We start from the raw sequence: 17,341 nt of genomic DNA, 5'->3' as shown, positions 1-17,341 counted from the left end.
AGGTTTTTTCTATTTTTTCTTTCTGTCGGAGACCAAGAGAAGGCTAGACAAAGAATAAAAAGAAAAAGATGATGGAGTAGACATTTGTAAAGAGTGTGTAAGTAGTGTCAGCAATTACTTCAGATGTGTGGAAGTGAACTAAATACCTTTGAGAAAAGGATACAAAATAGCCTGTGAGTGCCAAAGTGGGAAGTGGCCCACTGTGAAGCTGAACCACAAAAGAGGAGGAGGACTGGATCTGGTTCAACTGAAGTAGGCAGATGAGAGAAGTGATACATAATTAGGGCACCAACAAGAAGGTGCCTGGACTTATTTAGTGTGGTGCTCAAAATAAAGAGGCCTCTACTAATATTATCAAGACAAAACTGCTAAAATAATGTGAGAACAGAAGGTATAATAATCAGTAATGTGTCATGTTTTGATCAATACAGCTATAACGTAGTAAAATTTCAGGACTTGTATCTATAACATTTTACCTCATGAACATTTTAGTGTCCTACGGCAGCGAGATGATAATATATATATATCACTTTATCTGTTACATAGGTAATTTCTTTCATTAAGAGTCTCATGCCATTCCTTTCTCCCCTCCCCATTGTGTGTCACAAATACAATCTAATATATGGCCGACACTACCATATCACTGCATATTTTATAATTTGATTACCAACAGCAAGACAATTTATAATGGCATGTTTATTACCCTGATTTAATGATAATGTGACACAGAAAATGCACAAACATTAAAAAACACATACTGTGCTTGTTGTTTTTAGAAAAAGATAATGGATATTTCCATAAGCAAATATGAAAATAAAATATTAAAAAATGTATGTCTTCCTAGCACTGAATTTGAAAATTTCCAGCTTTCATGCTGCTATGGTTGCTATTGATTGACTCATTCCCAAGCAACATGTATCGCATGTTCCTTTGGTCTGAAATCTTCCTGAGAGTTTTCCATACTAGGCAGCATCTTCCCTCAACATGTGGGTAATAAATGACCTTTCTTGCATTCCCTATGTGATACTTTCTTATGTAAACAAAAACATGCACACTAGAATGTGATTTAAGCCTGGAAATGGAAAGACTATTGCTGTCCACGTCAGGTATCATGAATTTTCATGTAAACATACCTCTTTGAAGAGAGACATCTGTCCTGAATATGTAGCTAGAATGGTGATTTGTGATGGAGAGTATCCTTGGATTAGAAGATGCTTGCATAAGGCAATCAGAAAGTCTGCTTCATGTTCATTTCTGTAACTTGTTGTTTTAGGAACCTGCAATACAAAAAATGAGTCATATGTGCATTCATTTGTGATCGCATTCAGTGATATGCACTGAGGAGTCTAGCAGTACTAGATCAATTGATCTCACATCTCCTATTATTTTCAAATCGCAATATTTTTTTTCTAGTCGAAGTCACAGTTCATATGTGACACTTGTTTTTCACGTGATTCTCACCTCTCAGTAAAACAGCAGGCAAGGGGTTGGAATGAACTACTCTAGCAGCCTTGTCGACCACCTGACCAGTTTCAGGTAGAAACTGATGCCAAAAGGAAAATGGAAGATTTCTATTTCTGCTTCCCCCTGACCCCCCTCCAACCACCGGCGGCTCCAGGGGGAATACGATGGTACGGCCATACCTCCTGTTGTTTCACGGATGCCGGGGCGACATGAAGGCAGAACATAGTCGGATTTCATTTACTGAATACATTCTTTGGGGTAAAATTGTTCTTGTTCTTGTGCATATTTGTTGCTATGCAACTTCCACATTGCAAAGTTCCGACTGAAACATTTCGGAGATATGTAAGAGGAAACAAAATATGCAAAACACCGTTTCTTTTGTTTGCTGCATCAATCAACTGTCAACAATTGCAGAGAACCTGTCCTCAAATGTCAACAATCCCTTATAAGATCCATTCTCACTTTTACGAATTAAATTGTTGGTGTTTCTTTTTCCATTCACTGCTTCAGAACTCGCCAGGCAGCTGTCCAAAAGGGCTACTGGATGTTTTTGAACATTTTAATAACCAGCAACAATGATTAACATTAAAAAAAAAAAAAAAATAGTTCGTACTATTACTTCCGTTCGGATACTCAGCATTAGAAGAGTACGGTCTTAACAGTTTGCATATTTCTGAATTTTTCTTTCTGGTTTTCCGTTTTCGCATCCAATGAAAATTAGTACAGCAAAGAAAGAACTGTCAGGGGCAGGAAATAGGAAAAGGCAGAGAGAACAGGAAAAGGCTACCTTGCGTCAGTCTACTTTCATGAATAATTTTCTGAAACCTTCGAAATCAGGTGTTATTGAAATCATTGAAAAACGGCCTACTTCTAGTGAATCATTTTTGTATGCTTTTTCCGAACAGTATTATAGAGAAAAATTTTTTGCGATTCGTGTTTTGAAACTAGAGATATTGACACTTGAATTTTGGATAACATTAGTTATGTCAGGTTTAGTGTTGTTTTTGCTTTGCCTCTCTCTTGGCTTTTTCTTATGAAATGACAATAAAATATTGCTGCAAGAATTGGACATTTCTTGGTAAAACTATGTATAGTATTAAGTACAGCTAACAACAACAAAATGAAACGGGAGTTATCTATTTAACCAACCTTTCGTCCGTGAAGTTAAGTTATTGAGAGACATTAAGGACACGTAAAATTTCACCCCTCAGAAAAATATTTAACCAAATCATACATTTTAGGCGAGTATTTGAGTGAAGTAGTCGTACCTAATTCTATAGTTACACCCATTTCTCATACTTCCGGTCGTCTTAATGATTCTAAAAGCAAGAAACAAATTCTCGTTTATCATCCCCCAAAGAAAATCAAATATAAGGATTAGCCATGTAATTATACTGTTCTGAACTCTGAAATTCCCGATTTCTTCTTTGTGGCTTCTAGGTTGTTTTTTTTTATGTTGGTATGTATACTTAGGACCAAAAATCTTAATTTTCAGGGTTAACACGGTAGCTAATGGGGAAGATGTTTGCAAAAATATTATGCATTTCTTTAAATTTTCTTTTCAGGGGCAACAGGTTATGTGTTTCGCTTGTCTCCCAATAACTTAAGGTTTAATAAATGATATTGTGTGTGCATTTTGTATTTTGTTTAACCAGACACAAATGATCTGTGATAATATCTGTTATGTGAGAAAAATCAAGATGCAAGACCTTGACTTTGAATTTAACATTTAAATGTCCAATTTCTGCGCAGTTTTCTGAAGCTAGGACCATTCCCTTATTGGTGGAGTGTTTCAGATCTGCAGTGGCAGCTATTCTTTACCCAACAGTAGATTCAAGAATTGGATCATGTTTGTGCATGCCAATTTCGACAGCCAGCGTAGAGAGAAGTTTCTCGAAGTTGACTTAGGTGAAATCAAAAATAAGAACCACCATGACACAAGATCGACTCGAGGAATTACTGTTGATGTTTGTTTGAACAAAACTTGTGCAGAAATGTTAATATCTCGCATTGCATTCATAGATTCAGATCGTACGGCCCTCGTAGGCTTCATTCGTAAACTCGACTGTTAACCTTGGCATTTTCAACATGCACAAACATTTCAGTACAAATAGAGGAAAATTAAATATACCTTAGGGCACTGGCACCTCTGCTTAGAGTGTAAGGTGGATGGTAATATTTTGTAAAGGAGGACAGAAATCAATGATCGATCATAAGTTAACTTTCGTCTTTCGGAACACATATTGAAAAAAATATTGTATCGTATCATGTACTAGGTTTTATTATAACAAATATAAAAGACATTAACAATATAGAGGCATTAATTATATTATTTAATTATGAAATATTAATAGTTTCATTAGAAGCCTATAGAAATATGCCTGTATAATATGGGATCGTTTTTACTAGTGCTGTATATTCCTAAAGGTTCTTACGTTAATTATACTGCATTATTAAACATAAAAAAATCGTCATACAGACACTACATATAAAATTGCTAAAAAGAATTTATTATAGTAGGAGGGGGGGTGTGTGGTTTGTTTATCATACCCCTTGTTCACGAATCCTGAAACCGCCAGTGCCTCCAACCCACTGGCCATTGAAAAGGTTGAATGTCGTGATTTCAGGTAGTACAGTCTATCACCTATAGGGAGTGATAAGAGGATTGATTTCACTAGTTTCCCCTTTCACTTCATCTCAGGAACTCACCAATTACTGGGAAGAAGAGTAAAAAAAAACATAGCCAATGCCTGAGAAAGGAAAAATGCCAGCAAGTACCTGGGGCTCCAGCTTAGTCACACCTGAAGTCCATTTCTCCATAAAAGCATGAAATCTGCCAATGAAATTGTGGGATCCAGACCAAACCAATCCTTCAGTGTCCTTGATATGTCCTACCCAGTTCCTTCTATCACTTTTAAAATTTGACTCCTTTCTTTAATTAGTTGTTCGCAATCTACCAATCCACTTGATTTTTCCATTCTCCAACAAATCATCATCTCAAATGCCTATAGACTAGTCTTTCACAATCTCTTTTCCTCATTGTTGTCACACTAACAACACACTCAATACAAAAGAGTTCACAACTTCACATCCATTTTAGAACATAAATGATTCTTTCTTCTAATAAACACTAATATTAGTGTTATACTCTTTTATATTCCCATTACAATTCAGAATATGATGTATGACTTAAATAAATATTGAACTTACCAGTTCTTCAGAAAAATTATGAGTGACAAAATACAAGTTTTTTGCAATGCCAACCACATCTTTATATTTCAGAACAGCCGGGTGATTCTTCAGTGATGGGTAAATTGCAGGAACAATGAGTGATGCAATCTCTGGTCGCATGCGATGTTGAAATTGCAACTGATTACAATCCATGCCATTCTCCACCATTCTCTCAAACAGAGAAATGTCTAGATGGAATCTTGTTGCCAGTTCATAGACAGCTGAAGATGGTCGAAGTTGCTTGTGATCTCCTACATGAAAAATAAAGGAGAAAAATGTTTCTTTTCTAAAAGTGTAATTTGATGCAAAATTTCTTCTTTTTCCCTGTACTCATCAATTTCATGATCTTAAGTGGATTTAATTCATAATTGTCAAATTATTGACTAACAACTTATTATCATCAAGACACTACATTACAGTCAACACACTAACGTTGCCACAACGTTGTATGTATGTTGTATTTATGATGAATGTTGTATGTAGGGGAACAACGTTGTGATAACGTTGCCACAACGTTGTATGTATGTTGTATTTATGATGAATGTTGTATGTAGGGGAACAACATTGTGATAACGTTGCATCAACGTTACAAAAAAAAAAAACATTCCACTGAATACACTTTAGTTTGGGTGGCCGCAGTGGCTCAGTCGGTAACGTGTCTGACTACCACGCTCAAGGTCCCGGGTTCGATCCCCGGCCGGTTCAAATCCGGGAACTTTTCTAACGATGGAAGCGGCCCCGGCGCCCACCCAGCATCGAATAACATGGGTACCTGGGGGAAACCCTGGGGGGTAAAGGCGGTCAGGGGCGTGATGCTGATCACATCACCCCCCCTCACGACCGGATCAAGAAAGTGTGGGGCGTTACCCCCACACCCCCTATACATCTTCATGGAGTGGTGCTATGCACAGGGGAGCACTTTACCTTTTACTTTACCTTTTACACTTTAGTTTGGATGGTTACCACCATGAGCGCCACAAGCGTCAGATCGGAGTGTTTTGTTTAATCTGAATTTGTATGTGCACTGACCACCAAACCTTATATTTCCTACAGCGTACACTAGATGGCAGTGCGACTCAAATGCAAAACAAACATAACTTTTAATAACATAAATAAGGATATCTTCAATTGTAATTAGTGAAAAAATGTGTTTTATTATCCTTCGAAAGATGTGTGAATATTGAAGTTGTAAGGAAGATCAGAAAATGAAATATGTTGAATACAAGTGAAACTCCCATGATAAATATTTTTATCCCAGACTATATAACCAGGAGCTAAGTGCTTTAAAAGCGATCAAGGTATAGGTAATCGTAAGTCGGTCTCTCTTGTGTCACGCATCGTGGGCCAATTATTCCAGGTGGAAGCCGTAAGTCTGGAACGGACAAACGGTACCAATTGTGCCTATACGGTGGTTAGGTGATTGCGAGGAACCTTTTTGGTTGAACACGTTGAGTGGAGCAGACATACGACTTGCACTATTTTTTGAAACTGTTTTCCCTTACTACCTTCATCCTTCCTCTTCTTTTGTCTTGGGCTCTACAATTAGTTTGGAATTTGGATTCGCTTCTTTGGATTGAGTTGTCAGTTGGTTTGAGTTTGTGCCTCTTTTCCCATAGGATTTGCGTTTGTTCTATTGGATCATATAAACAACTCACGGTTGTGGTCTTCTGATATGCATCATGGTCTTCCTGCAACGCTGCTACGACAGCGAGAAGGGGTGAAAACCTTCACCGGAGGTACTAAACGGACGGATGGTCCAAACTCCGAGACGATGCTCGATTCACGAAGTACCAATGATCCAATGCAAACGTCCAGCTATTCCACAAAACACCGACGTCGCAATTCCTATGAAGGATTACCTCTACCTCAACGTCAACGATCTAGATCACCAATTAAACGAGATACAGGAAATACAGCTCATGCAACCCAACTAAACTCCAAACAACAGGATAACAGCTTATACAACTTCCTGCTCACCAATTACGACACCAAATTCAATACAGCAAAACATGTGTTCCAACAAACATCTAAGTATGTACCAAGGGCACAAATTGCACAAATACTGTTCACCCGTAATGGCATCATATTGAAATCACCAGATCCAGACTTTGCAAAACTAATTAGAAACAAAGCTTCTTTTGAAATCTATGGAGCCAAAGCAAACATCCAAACACTAAATGCTTCCATTCAAAAACAACCACCACCACCACATAAATCCCCACTACTATCAGTTGTCATCAGGGGTGTAGAACCTAGTCTAACAGACGAAGAGATTTTTGAGGAACTGGAATGCGAAGGTGTACAAATCCGCAAATGTATCCGTATTCGCAATAACAACGGACCCACATACATGGTGCGGGTCCTAACAGACTCACAAAATGCTGTAGACACCCTACTACACAGTGGAGCATACATATACAGACGCAGGTACAAAGTTGAACCATCCCGTTCTCAACAACCTCTTCCATTGCGGTGCGAAAAATGCCAACAGTATAACAAGCACACTACCGCTGCATGTCCAAACCGAGATAAATGCGGATACTGTTCAGGACCCCATTCAACCAGAGAATGTCAAAACCAAACTGCTGCACCAAAATGTGTCACATGTACGTAAAACCATCCTACATACAGTTACAAATGCAAAGCCAAGCCAGATGCAATACCTGAACACCCTGATCTAACAGTTCCCCTGCGCACCAATGACACTGCTACAGAACCTGACAATTCACTACGACATCCAGTAACAGTGGAAGATCTAATACGTTTCTTCACCCTGACTCTCCAAAATGTGCACCCATTTTTAAGAACGCACATATTAACCCAAGTAACGGCATCTGCAAAAACAATTTTCAACTTGCAACTCCATGCAACATACTCTGGTCCTCATGTGCATTTCCACATATCCCACTTGGAAACTGCGGTTTAAGGTTTTGAATATGGCAGTACGGAATATGTATAATTTTCTATTTTTAAATATCCGATCTGTTTCTAAACGAAAAGCTTTATTGCAACACCTGCTTTTGGAAGAATCTGTTCACTGCTTTGCGCTAAACGAAACCTATCTTGCTCCAAAAATGATCTGTCATATTCCACCATACAACATCTTACGCCACGATGGTCCGCCGGGCTTAAGAGTAAACGGCAGCACAGCAATTGGAGTAGATAGAAAATTACCATATCGAACAGTTACCTTCCCACCACACTTCCACTTGCCAGAACACACTGCTAGTACCATCTACTTTCCATCCCGGGTCGTTACATTTGCTACCATCTATGTAAGACCAGGGGAAACTATTCCATACCAATTCTTTCAACATATCCAAACCCTTAGCAAACATTATATCATAGCAGCGGACATCAATTATCATAGTCGAACCATGCAAGACAAAACAAACTTTTTACAATTTCTGGACCAAAACACTACAGCAGAATTCCATGTACTGCCCAGAGCCACACGTCCCATAAGTAACACTACCCCTGACGTTGTTATAACATCAACATCTCTAAGTGCCTGCTTGAACATATCTGTGCTGGATTCCATCGGCAGTGACCATGACCCAGTGAAAATTACCTTAAATCTTAGTAACCGCAATACGAGCAGTACAATACAACCTCGAAAAATCTGGTGTTACAACAAAGCGAACTGGGAGGCATATAGTGAAAAGCTACAGAATGCTTTTTCTCACCCGCATCCAGAACCAAACAATTCAGAGGAACTCGATACGGCGGTGGAACATCTTACTGCTCAGATTACCAGTGCGGCAACCACTAACATACCTACGACGACTCTCAATATTTACAAACCAAAGCTACCTCCGCAATATCTTCACCTAATCACAGCATCACGACGAGCATACAGGGACTACCTCCAGACCAGAAATCCCGAATCCCTTAACTTACACCGTCAATGGCTGCGTACAGTTCATAACTATATAAAAGCTTATAAACAACGTCGATGGATTGAAACGTGCAACCAATTGAGTGACGAAAGCCATCCCACCAAATACTGGAAACGTTTCAAGGTGCTCACTGGACAATCCAGTCGTACTCCTTATCCGATAACAATCAAGGACGCAGCTCTAAACACAGACACTGAAAAAGCTTATGCCTTCGCAAATGTCTTGCAAGACACTTTCATTCCAACACCACAACTAGCCCCAAATCTCCGCCTCCAGACCAAAATTGACAGAGTCACAAACCCCAATAACAGGCAACTGCAACCCAGTAATACGCACACTATTGATCCTACAAATTCTCTAACTGTTCCTATCACAACAGACGATATTATCAATACTGTGCGTAGGAAGAGAAACACTGCTCCCGGATTGGACAATATCACATACGTATTGATTAAACAGGCCCCGCTTGCATTGCTGTCCTTTCTGGCCATTATCTACAATTTTATCCTCCGCACAGGACACTACCCGACAGACTGGAAGATTTCAAAGGTTCTAATGTTCCCAAAACCAAACAAAGATAGTACCAACCCAACAAACTATCGACCTATTCAGCTCACATCAACCTTTAGCAAAATATTCGAACGCATCATTGTTCGACGCATACACATGCACTTACAAGCACACAGTTTACTTCCGTCGCACCAAGCAGGCTTTAGACCTCAACACAGTGTCCTTGATAATTTATTAAAACTAACGACTCGCATCACAAATCATTTCAACACATCCAAACCATCCTGGCTAGTACTATTCGACCTGGAGAAAGCATTTGACAAAGTATGGCATACTGGACTCATCTACAAGCTCCATAAATTCCACCTACCGCTTTCCTATGTCAGATTAGTACACAGCTTCCTAACAAATAGGGTCGCCTATGTCACTGTAAATGGAGCAATGTCATACCCCATTTTCCCTTACTCTGGCGTTCCACAGGGTGCTGCTTTATCACCATTACTCTACATACTATACGTTGCCGATATGCCAAAACCCCCACAAGTTTCTATCTACCAATTCGCTGACGACACCGCATTTCTCGCCTGTTGTTCAACCATCCAAGCTATAAACAAAACTCTCCAACCAGCTATAAACTCCTTCCAAAGATGGTGTGACACATGGCGTCTCACAATTAATGCTCTCAAAACACAAGCATTGGTGTTTCTGCAGACAGGCTGTCGCTCGAAGATCCAAAGGAACCCAACATTATTAAACATCAAAATACGGGGAACTCCAATTCTGCCTGCCACCACTGCAAAATACCTGGGAGTCATATTTGACTCCAAGCTAACCTGGAAACCTCAATTGCTCAACATCGTCCAAAAAGCTACAAATCGTCTGAGCTTGCTCAAACGGCTAATTGGAACATCCTGGGGACTCAACTCCCAGGTTGTCCTACATACCTACAAGGCTTTCCTTCGACCAGCAATTACTTACGGCCACACTGCATGGATATCAGCCCCAGACTCATTCTATCACAAACTACAAGTTCTGGAAAGACATGCTCTTCGTTTGGCCTTCAGAGTAGTCCTACCAAGTCCTACACGACTACTGTACGAGCGAATAACCTTTCCCGAAATCACAACCCACATCGAAGCCATCCGTCACAAATATATAACTGGTCGAATGAACTCGCACCATCCACAACTTCTTAGCACAATGTACGAAGATGCTCTACACGACTGCCTTCCCACATACCACTGCACACCATTACAGCATCTCTTAACCATGTACACCTTCCTGATAGATCCACAGCATCCTGACTACCAGCTGTATAATATCCATCATCCTCCGGAACTACGGCACGTGATATATCCAACACATGCCGCACCATAGCAAATTATTACTTTCCTAACTGAAGTAATTTTCCCACTACTGCATAAATAAGATCTAAGTGAACTACCCTCAGAATAAGTAAATATGTACCACTTCATTACTGAAAACACTTAGACCATCACCTTGCAAGGGAAAACATTTATGGAAACAATTCACTTACCAAAGAGAAGGTGTAGCCTTCTAAATGGAAAACGAGGAGGAAAAAAAAAAAAAAAAAAAAAAGCTTTAAAAGAAACCTATTACCAGGTGTAGTTAGAGATTTGTTAATTCATGCAAAAGACTTACAATTGTCTATTTTGGTGGAGCAGGAAAAGTTTCTATAATATGTAAAGAGAAACTGTGGCGTTGCAAACATGTAGTATATACAAAAATGTGGCAAGATTGCTAATAGCTTACCATGTGAAATAACAATATTTTAAGTGTGCATTGTTATATTCGTAAATTACACAGGCAGCAAGGTAATGTTGCAAAAAAAGTTGTGGCAACCTTAACCCCTTACATACCTAACGTTGCTACATAATGTTCAGTATATGTTGCGACAACGCTGTCAACCAACCTTGCAGCAACGTTGAAATAAATGCCCCTTAAACGTTGACACAACATTTTCGCAACGTTGTATCAACATACATTCAACGTTGTAACAACGTTAGGTATGTTAGGGGCTAACGTTGTGGTAACATTACCTTGTTGACTATTGCAAAGGATTACACAGGCACTACAAATTTCTGTGGTGCATTCTGTAGTGAATAGTAACATAACCTTAATATATACTGGTTCACAAAACCTATTGAAATGTCGACAAGCAAATATTGCACTCACACATGCACTCAAGGTGTGAGGGATGTTTGTGACTCCATTCTCCCTTTCTCTTTCTTCACAATCACCATGACTGTCCCTCACACTTTAAAATGAATCTATTTTTTTTTTTTGGCAGAAATGTGTACTAATAATGGAATCACCTAGAGCAATATTAAATGTGGAGATGATGTATGTCTTGTACTTCACATTACAAATCAAAACACATGCTATGTGCATCATTGACACATGGGTAAATTGTCAAAATTATTTAAAAAACTATGAACAACATAGTATCAAGAGAGTTGTATTGTTAGCCATTTCATAATCATGTATGTGTGTAGAAAAACATAAATTTATTGACTATATTACTCTTTAAAAATTCTCACTTTTTAAAAGCTTGGTCTGACTTTTTTAAAGTTTGTTTTGATGCTTGAAATAACCTTCAATTTCTGACTGTTATGCTCCTTACAGAAAACTATGGTATTGAAATGCACTTTTGCTGTTCTCCTCAGTTACTTAAATCAATTCACATTTTACATGACTTAAGTTTTTAGAGATAGCTTCAAAAGGATTCTAGTGAATGTTTGCAGTGCTGTCTTTATTACATATTTTTAAAAAAGTAGTAAGGTCAATCCATATGCAGTGGTCCAGCACTGGACTCAGTCATTTTTTTCTGTGTGTTTGTGTATGAATTTACTTATATATCTGTAGTACAAATACCAAAAATGTTTAACTTTGGTTTAGATATTGTGGGCTTCTTCTCATCAAGGCAAATAGTTCATTTTTCATTTAGATTCCATAATGCACTCATGAGTATCTCTGAAAATATAAAGCTTAGATGTCTGAGACCAGAACCATTCTAAGGAGCATATTTTAGAGTACAATTCATATGATTATATTCATTTCTGTAAAACTCTTTCATCCAATAGTGACCTTGTTTCGTTCAACTGTCACTTTCACCTGGCATTCTTCTACAAGGTCTATCTTTTTTCTTATAGTGCACATTTCATTTCGAAATTGTAAAATTGAACATGCAACATGTATTAAATATTTTTACAGTTCACAAAGTGGTTTTCCTAGACAATATTTAACTTACCAATTAATATCAAATGTTCACAATGAGAAGTTAATGATGCCACAATATTTGACTCTAAGACTTCTGCTGCCTCCTCAACGATAACTGCAGAACAGCAACAGAATATATAAGTGCATTGTCATTTTAAGCATGAACACTTCATTCAATGATAATGTATATAATGTTATAGAAATGAAGAAGGAGCAAAATGTACAGTATAAAAATTACGAAAGAAATGCAAATAGACAAATGAACTGGTTTGAGGCTAAGTTCAAGTACTAGATTCTGCTACATTAGGAAAAATCAATACTAAACAGATTAAAATTGTTTGATTTAGAATTTCAAACCAACTGAATTTAAAAGTAAGCATCCCTCCCCCACCTTATTCTTTCATTACAAATTTTATTTGAATCCAAGTGATTATTTTTCTTCTTCAAAGCAGAGAATGTCTTTTCAACCAATCTACTGGTTGCAGGAATTGTTAAAAGTAAAATATATATGCCTCTCCAATGGTGTAGTGGTAACATTGTCACCTTGTAATCAAGAGGTCCTGGGTTTGATACCTGGTGGAGGCACATAGTGGTTTGGATCACACTTTAAACTGTAGGCCCAGTCCTGATTAGACATCCTTGTATAAAGTGGACTTAAAACAAGAACTCTCTAAGGGCATAGGAAAGGTTTGTTGAGAATAAATATATGTTAGGATCAGAAACTGATAGTTCCGTAAACTTTTCTGATGAATAAATAGCCATGTTAATTTAGAGAAAGACAAAATCAAAATATGGCCTTTCAATAACAACTTGTAATCATCTTTTGGAAAATTTTCAAAATAATTTTGAAAATTGTAAAATCTAATAGAAAGAGAACTTCTACTTTCTGAAAAATATGTTGCTTAACTGATTTTCATGAAAACAGGAAAAAAATTATTGTTTTGTTTATTTTGAAATTAATAATATTATTGTTGTAGAAGGGAGGAGGCTTTATTGCTCCCATGTTTGGTTGGTTTATATTTTCTCCATCTGTTCTACACATATATATATTTTTAGAAAATTTGTGGACTGCAGTAATGAGGGGGATAAATCATTTTATTCCCTCTGTTTATGTGGTACTCTATATAAAATTGCTACTGCTTGCTATTTTTATAATATAAGAAAAAAAACTATCTTTATATATGAAGTAAATACTCACCGATTTTGGGTTGCAATTTTTGCAGTATTGACAGATCCCTTGCTGCTCTGGTGGTGGTCATCCCAATAATTTTGCAGTTCTTCAAAATTTGGAAATCTTCCAAATCCATTTCATGTGTATAAGTATCCAATTTCATTTGATACTCCCTTTGCTGTTCCTTGAGTTTTTCTTCCAATTTGTTCTTCAGAATTTCAATCCATGAACTGTAGATCTGCCATTTCTTACCTTGTGGGGTGTCCAATGGATATGTTGCCATGCATTTATGACTTGATACAATGTTTACATATTCAGAAAGTTTCTGTTTGAAGTATTTGGCAACGTGATGCAAAGTGTCAATTTTCTTCTGTAGTTCACTAGCTACACGTTTATTAGATGTGTGTTTTAATTGTCTTTCCAAGTTGGTTATATTCTTTGCTAATTCATCAAGTGATATGTCGAAATAGTCAGAAGGCAATTTATCTTGATGGCGATCAAACCCTTGCTTTATATACTTTGGTATAGACTCACTTCCATCATACAACCAATTAGCTACAGAGCAAATGCCATACAAATGACTGGTTACATTGTACCTCTTCAGTATTTTCAAAGAAACAATTCCATGATTACCATGTATTGCTTTCAAGAGCATCTGTGTATCCTTCAATGTTTCAGCACATTCAGGGAATTCAGAGGATCTTATCCATTCCTGAACTTGGTGATTGTTTTTTCTGTATACCCTTCTATTTGCCTTTAAATTGTATTCTTCTAGAGCATCACTTTGGCACTGCCCACCAACACGAATCAGGCTTGTAAGGGACTCAATCGGTTTTTTGAGGAACAGATCCAAGGCATGGTTTTGGGACAGGTTTATAGGGGACTTAATCAGTTTTTCAAGGAACTGATCCAAGGCATGATTCGTGTAACAAATAATCAGAATTGGAAACTCTGACACATTTGCCAACAAAGCCTGTGTCACCATCTCTGCCAGAAATGTCTTTCCTGTGCCTGGGGGCCCTTGGATGACTACAAACTCTTTTGTCAGTGCACTTTGAAGAGCTTTATATTGTGAAACATCGATTCCAAGCTTTTCTGCACTAGGCCATCTGGGAAGGTCAAAAACTTGAACATTGGAACCATGAATCTGGTAAACTGGGGCTAGTTTTCGAAGTAAATATTTTGGGGGCTTCACTTCACATTGTACTTCAACTATATAGCGTTCCATGGGGAACCTGCGTACATTGATATTCTGAAGTGCAGCTAGTGCATACCTGTATGATCCAAAATGGACACTTGTCTCAACCATTATGAATTCATGATTCAGATCTTTAGGGTGCACTGATCCATGTAATTCAACTACAATTACGCCTCCTCTGATATCACCAAGACTTCTATCCATAACAGTACCCAAAATAATTGTCTTGAAATTATCATGGGTGAACAATAACAAACTTCCGCTAATAAGTCTTTTTGTTGTCTCCCACTCCATGTCTTTTAGTTTTCTTTTAGGATCAAAGAGCACAGCATAGCCTAGTCTAAAATACACATTTCTTGGCTGGAGAAATTTGACACCTTTGAAAATCTTAACATTGTTTGTAGTTCTATTTTCTGTACAACTCTGACAATCTTGATCCATAAATGCACGTACTCCTTCTCTTAAAGGTCGGATAAAATCTTCCCTCAGCAAACGAAAATGAATATCTAAATAATGTTCCAGATTTTCATATGAACCTTTAACTTTAATTGGCCTTATGAATGGTGATTTCAATGATAATATTTCTTCAAGTGTAGGAAATATTTCAATTTCTCTGAAGTTATTTGGGGGCAATTCAGTTTTTGAATATCTTTCTCTGGTTTGCAATCTCGAACTTTCACTTGTATTCTGGTCAAATGGTTGTAGCACTGAAGAATTGCCAAGCAATTTACTTACAGACGTTGCTCTCCTTACCACTGAAGGTGTTTCCTTGGCATGTTTCAAGCTTACACTTGTCTTATTCTGTTCTGATGGTTGTGCTTTTGAAGTATTGTCTGAAAAACTGTTTACAGGTGTTTCCCTCATGAACAGTGAGTTTATTTTTTCTTTTAGACTCATGCTTACACTTATTTTCTGTTCTGATGATTGTACCCATGAAGTATCATCTAAGTGGTTAAGTCCAGATATCTCGGGTATTTTTCTGGCTCGCATACTGAACCTTTCCCTTATCCTATTCTGTTCTGATGGTTTTACCTCTGAAGCATCATCTAACAAATTAAGTCCAGATGTTTCAGGTATTTCCCTGAAAGGCTGCCTGAAGCTTTCCCTTGTTTTATTCTGTTCTGATGGTTGTATCTTTGGAGCATTGTCTAACAAATTACTAACAGTTGTTTCCCCCTCTAGCACTGAATTCCTTTTCCTGGCATGCTGTCCCAAGCTTGTGCTTGCCTTATTCTGTCCTGATGGCTGTAGTTGTAAAACGTTGTCAAAAAAATCACTTAAAGGCTTTCCTTTCATTGCCACTGTGCAAATGCAATCAATATTTCTCAATACTACCAAATATGTCTCTGGAAAATGCTTCTTGACAGTTTTACAAAACAGCAGAGTATTATTAACAAATTCTGGAACATTACTTATGCTGGTTTTTACTCTGTATTTTTCTGATTCATCTAAAGATGAGACCAATTTCTCTATCTGTTTCACAAAACCAGTGTAGCATGCATTAGTGAGGATAGTAAATACATTGATATCAGAATCTGCTTCACAAACTTTAGCTAAAATTTTCATTACAAGAACCATCCCATAAGAGGTGAAAGTTTTTCTAAACAAATCCTCAAGTTCTTTGGCAGAGGTCAATTCAGAAACTACAAATGGTGAATCTCTTCGAGCCAGTGATTGCAAGCGATCTTTTAAATCTAGCTTTACTTCTTTGGGAGAGCCCATCTTGATTGCAAATTTCAGGCCCTCAAGATGCATATGTTTCTTTAAACTTCTTAAAGGTATCTTCCTCAGCTGCTACGTCACATGTTTCTAAAGTATTTCATTTCATCTGCACTAAGTTCCAAGTTACAAAAATCATGTTTTTCACTCCTTCAAATTTGAATATGTATATTTCTGTAATGATAAGAATTATATTTATTAAATATGCTGTTTCATCCTAGAATAACAACAAAAAAAGAGAGCTTGTAAGGAGTGAAAATCTCAATCTTGCAGGTCAGATTAAAGTAACATCATTGATGATATTGGGGTTCCATGCACTATGCTTAGGCATAACATGGCAGGGGCAAGGGAGGCACTCCTCGTCCTCCCCCCCCCAAATAATTACAGGTTTATTAAAATTAACAACTTGGTGGTACTTTTGTTAACCATCTTGGTTCTGAGAAGCAAAATAATAAATATTTTCTATTATTTCGCAAATTTAAGAGTGATTTAGCAAAATAGTCCTGGATGATATTTTTATGGGATAGAAAACTTTTTGATTCTGCCCCCCCCCCCCTTTCCAAGGGTACTGGGTTTGAATTGCAGCTTGGGAATGGGTGTGAGTGCCCCTTCATCATCATATTATCACTCATCCTCAGAGCCGTAGCTAGAGATTTCTGTGCCCGGGATGAGAATAAATTTCGGCACCCCCTACACTTGCCTTGTCGAACTTCTACCATTTCTTTTAAAGGAGGGTAGAAGCATTTGTTGTTGTGCCTTATTTAAAAAATGTCGTTCATTCAAATTGATGTTCCACTTATGCTAATAATTACAATTACAACTATCGAGTTGTTTGTACATATACACATATTCTTCTGAAAGAAGGATCATTATTGACCTCTCGGTGTGCAATGATAAAAAATCCTAGAA

At 37.6% G+C, this 17,341-nt stretch overlaps 1 protein-coding gene across 1 annotated transcript in view; it reads right to left on the bottom strand.

Moving 5' to 3' along the window:
• The window catches only part of LOC145984390 (uncharacterized), a 121,166-nt gene extending 104,566 nt beyond the window's left edge, over positions 1 to 16,600 (bottom strand). The window contains exons 1-4 of the mRNA XM_083118054.1: positions 13,543 to 16,600; positions 12,376 to 12,459; positions 4,675 to 4,946; positions 1,134 to 1,277 (exon numbers count right to left, since the gene is read on the bottom strand). Coding sequence (XP_082974180.1) covers positions 1,134 to 1,277; positions 4,675 to 4,946; positions 12,376 to 12,459; positions 13,543 to 16,468 — 3,426 coding nt within the window. The 5' untranslated portion in view covers positions 16,469 to 16,600. The remainder of the gene's footprint in view (positions 1 to 1,133; positions 1,278 to 4,674; positions 4,947 to 12,375; positions 12,460 to 13,542) is intronic.
• Positions 16,601 to 17,341: the final 741 nt, after the last annotated feature.

Source organism: Lepisma saccharinum, chromosome 1 (assembly GCF_977018435.1).
Source record: "Lepisma saccharinum chromosome 1, izLepSacc3.1, whole genome shotgun sequence".
Taxonomy (NCBI): Eukaryota; Metazoa; Arthropoda; class Insecta; order Zygentoma; family Lepismatidae; genus Lepisma; species Lepisma saccharinum.
This window is presented reverse-complemented; position numbering and strand designations above follow the sequence as displayed.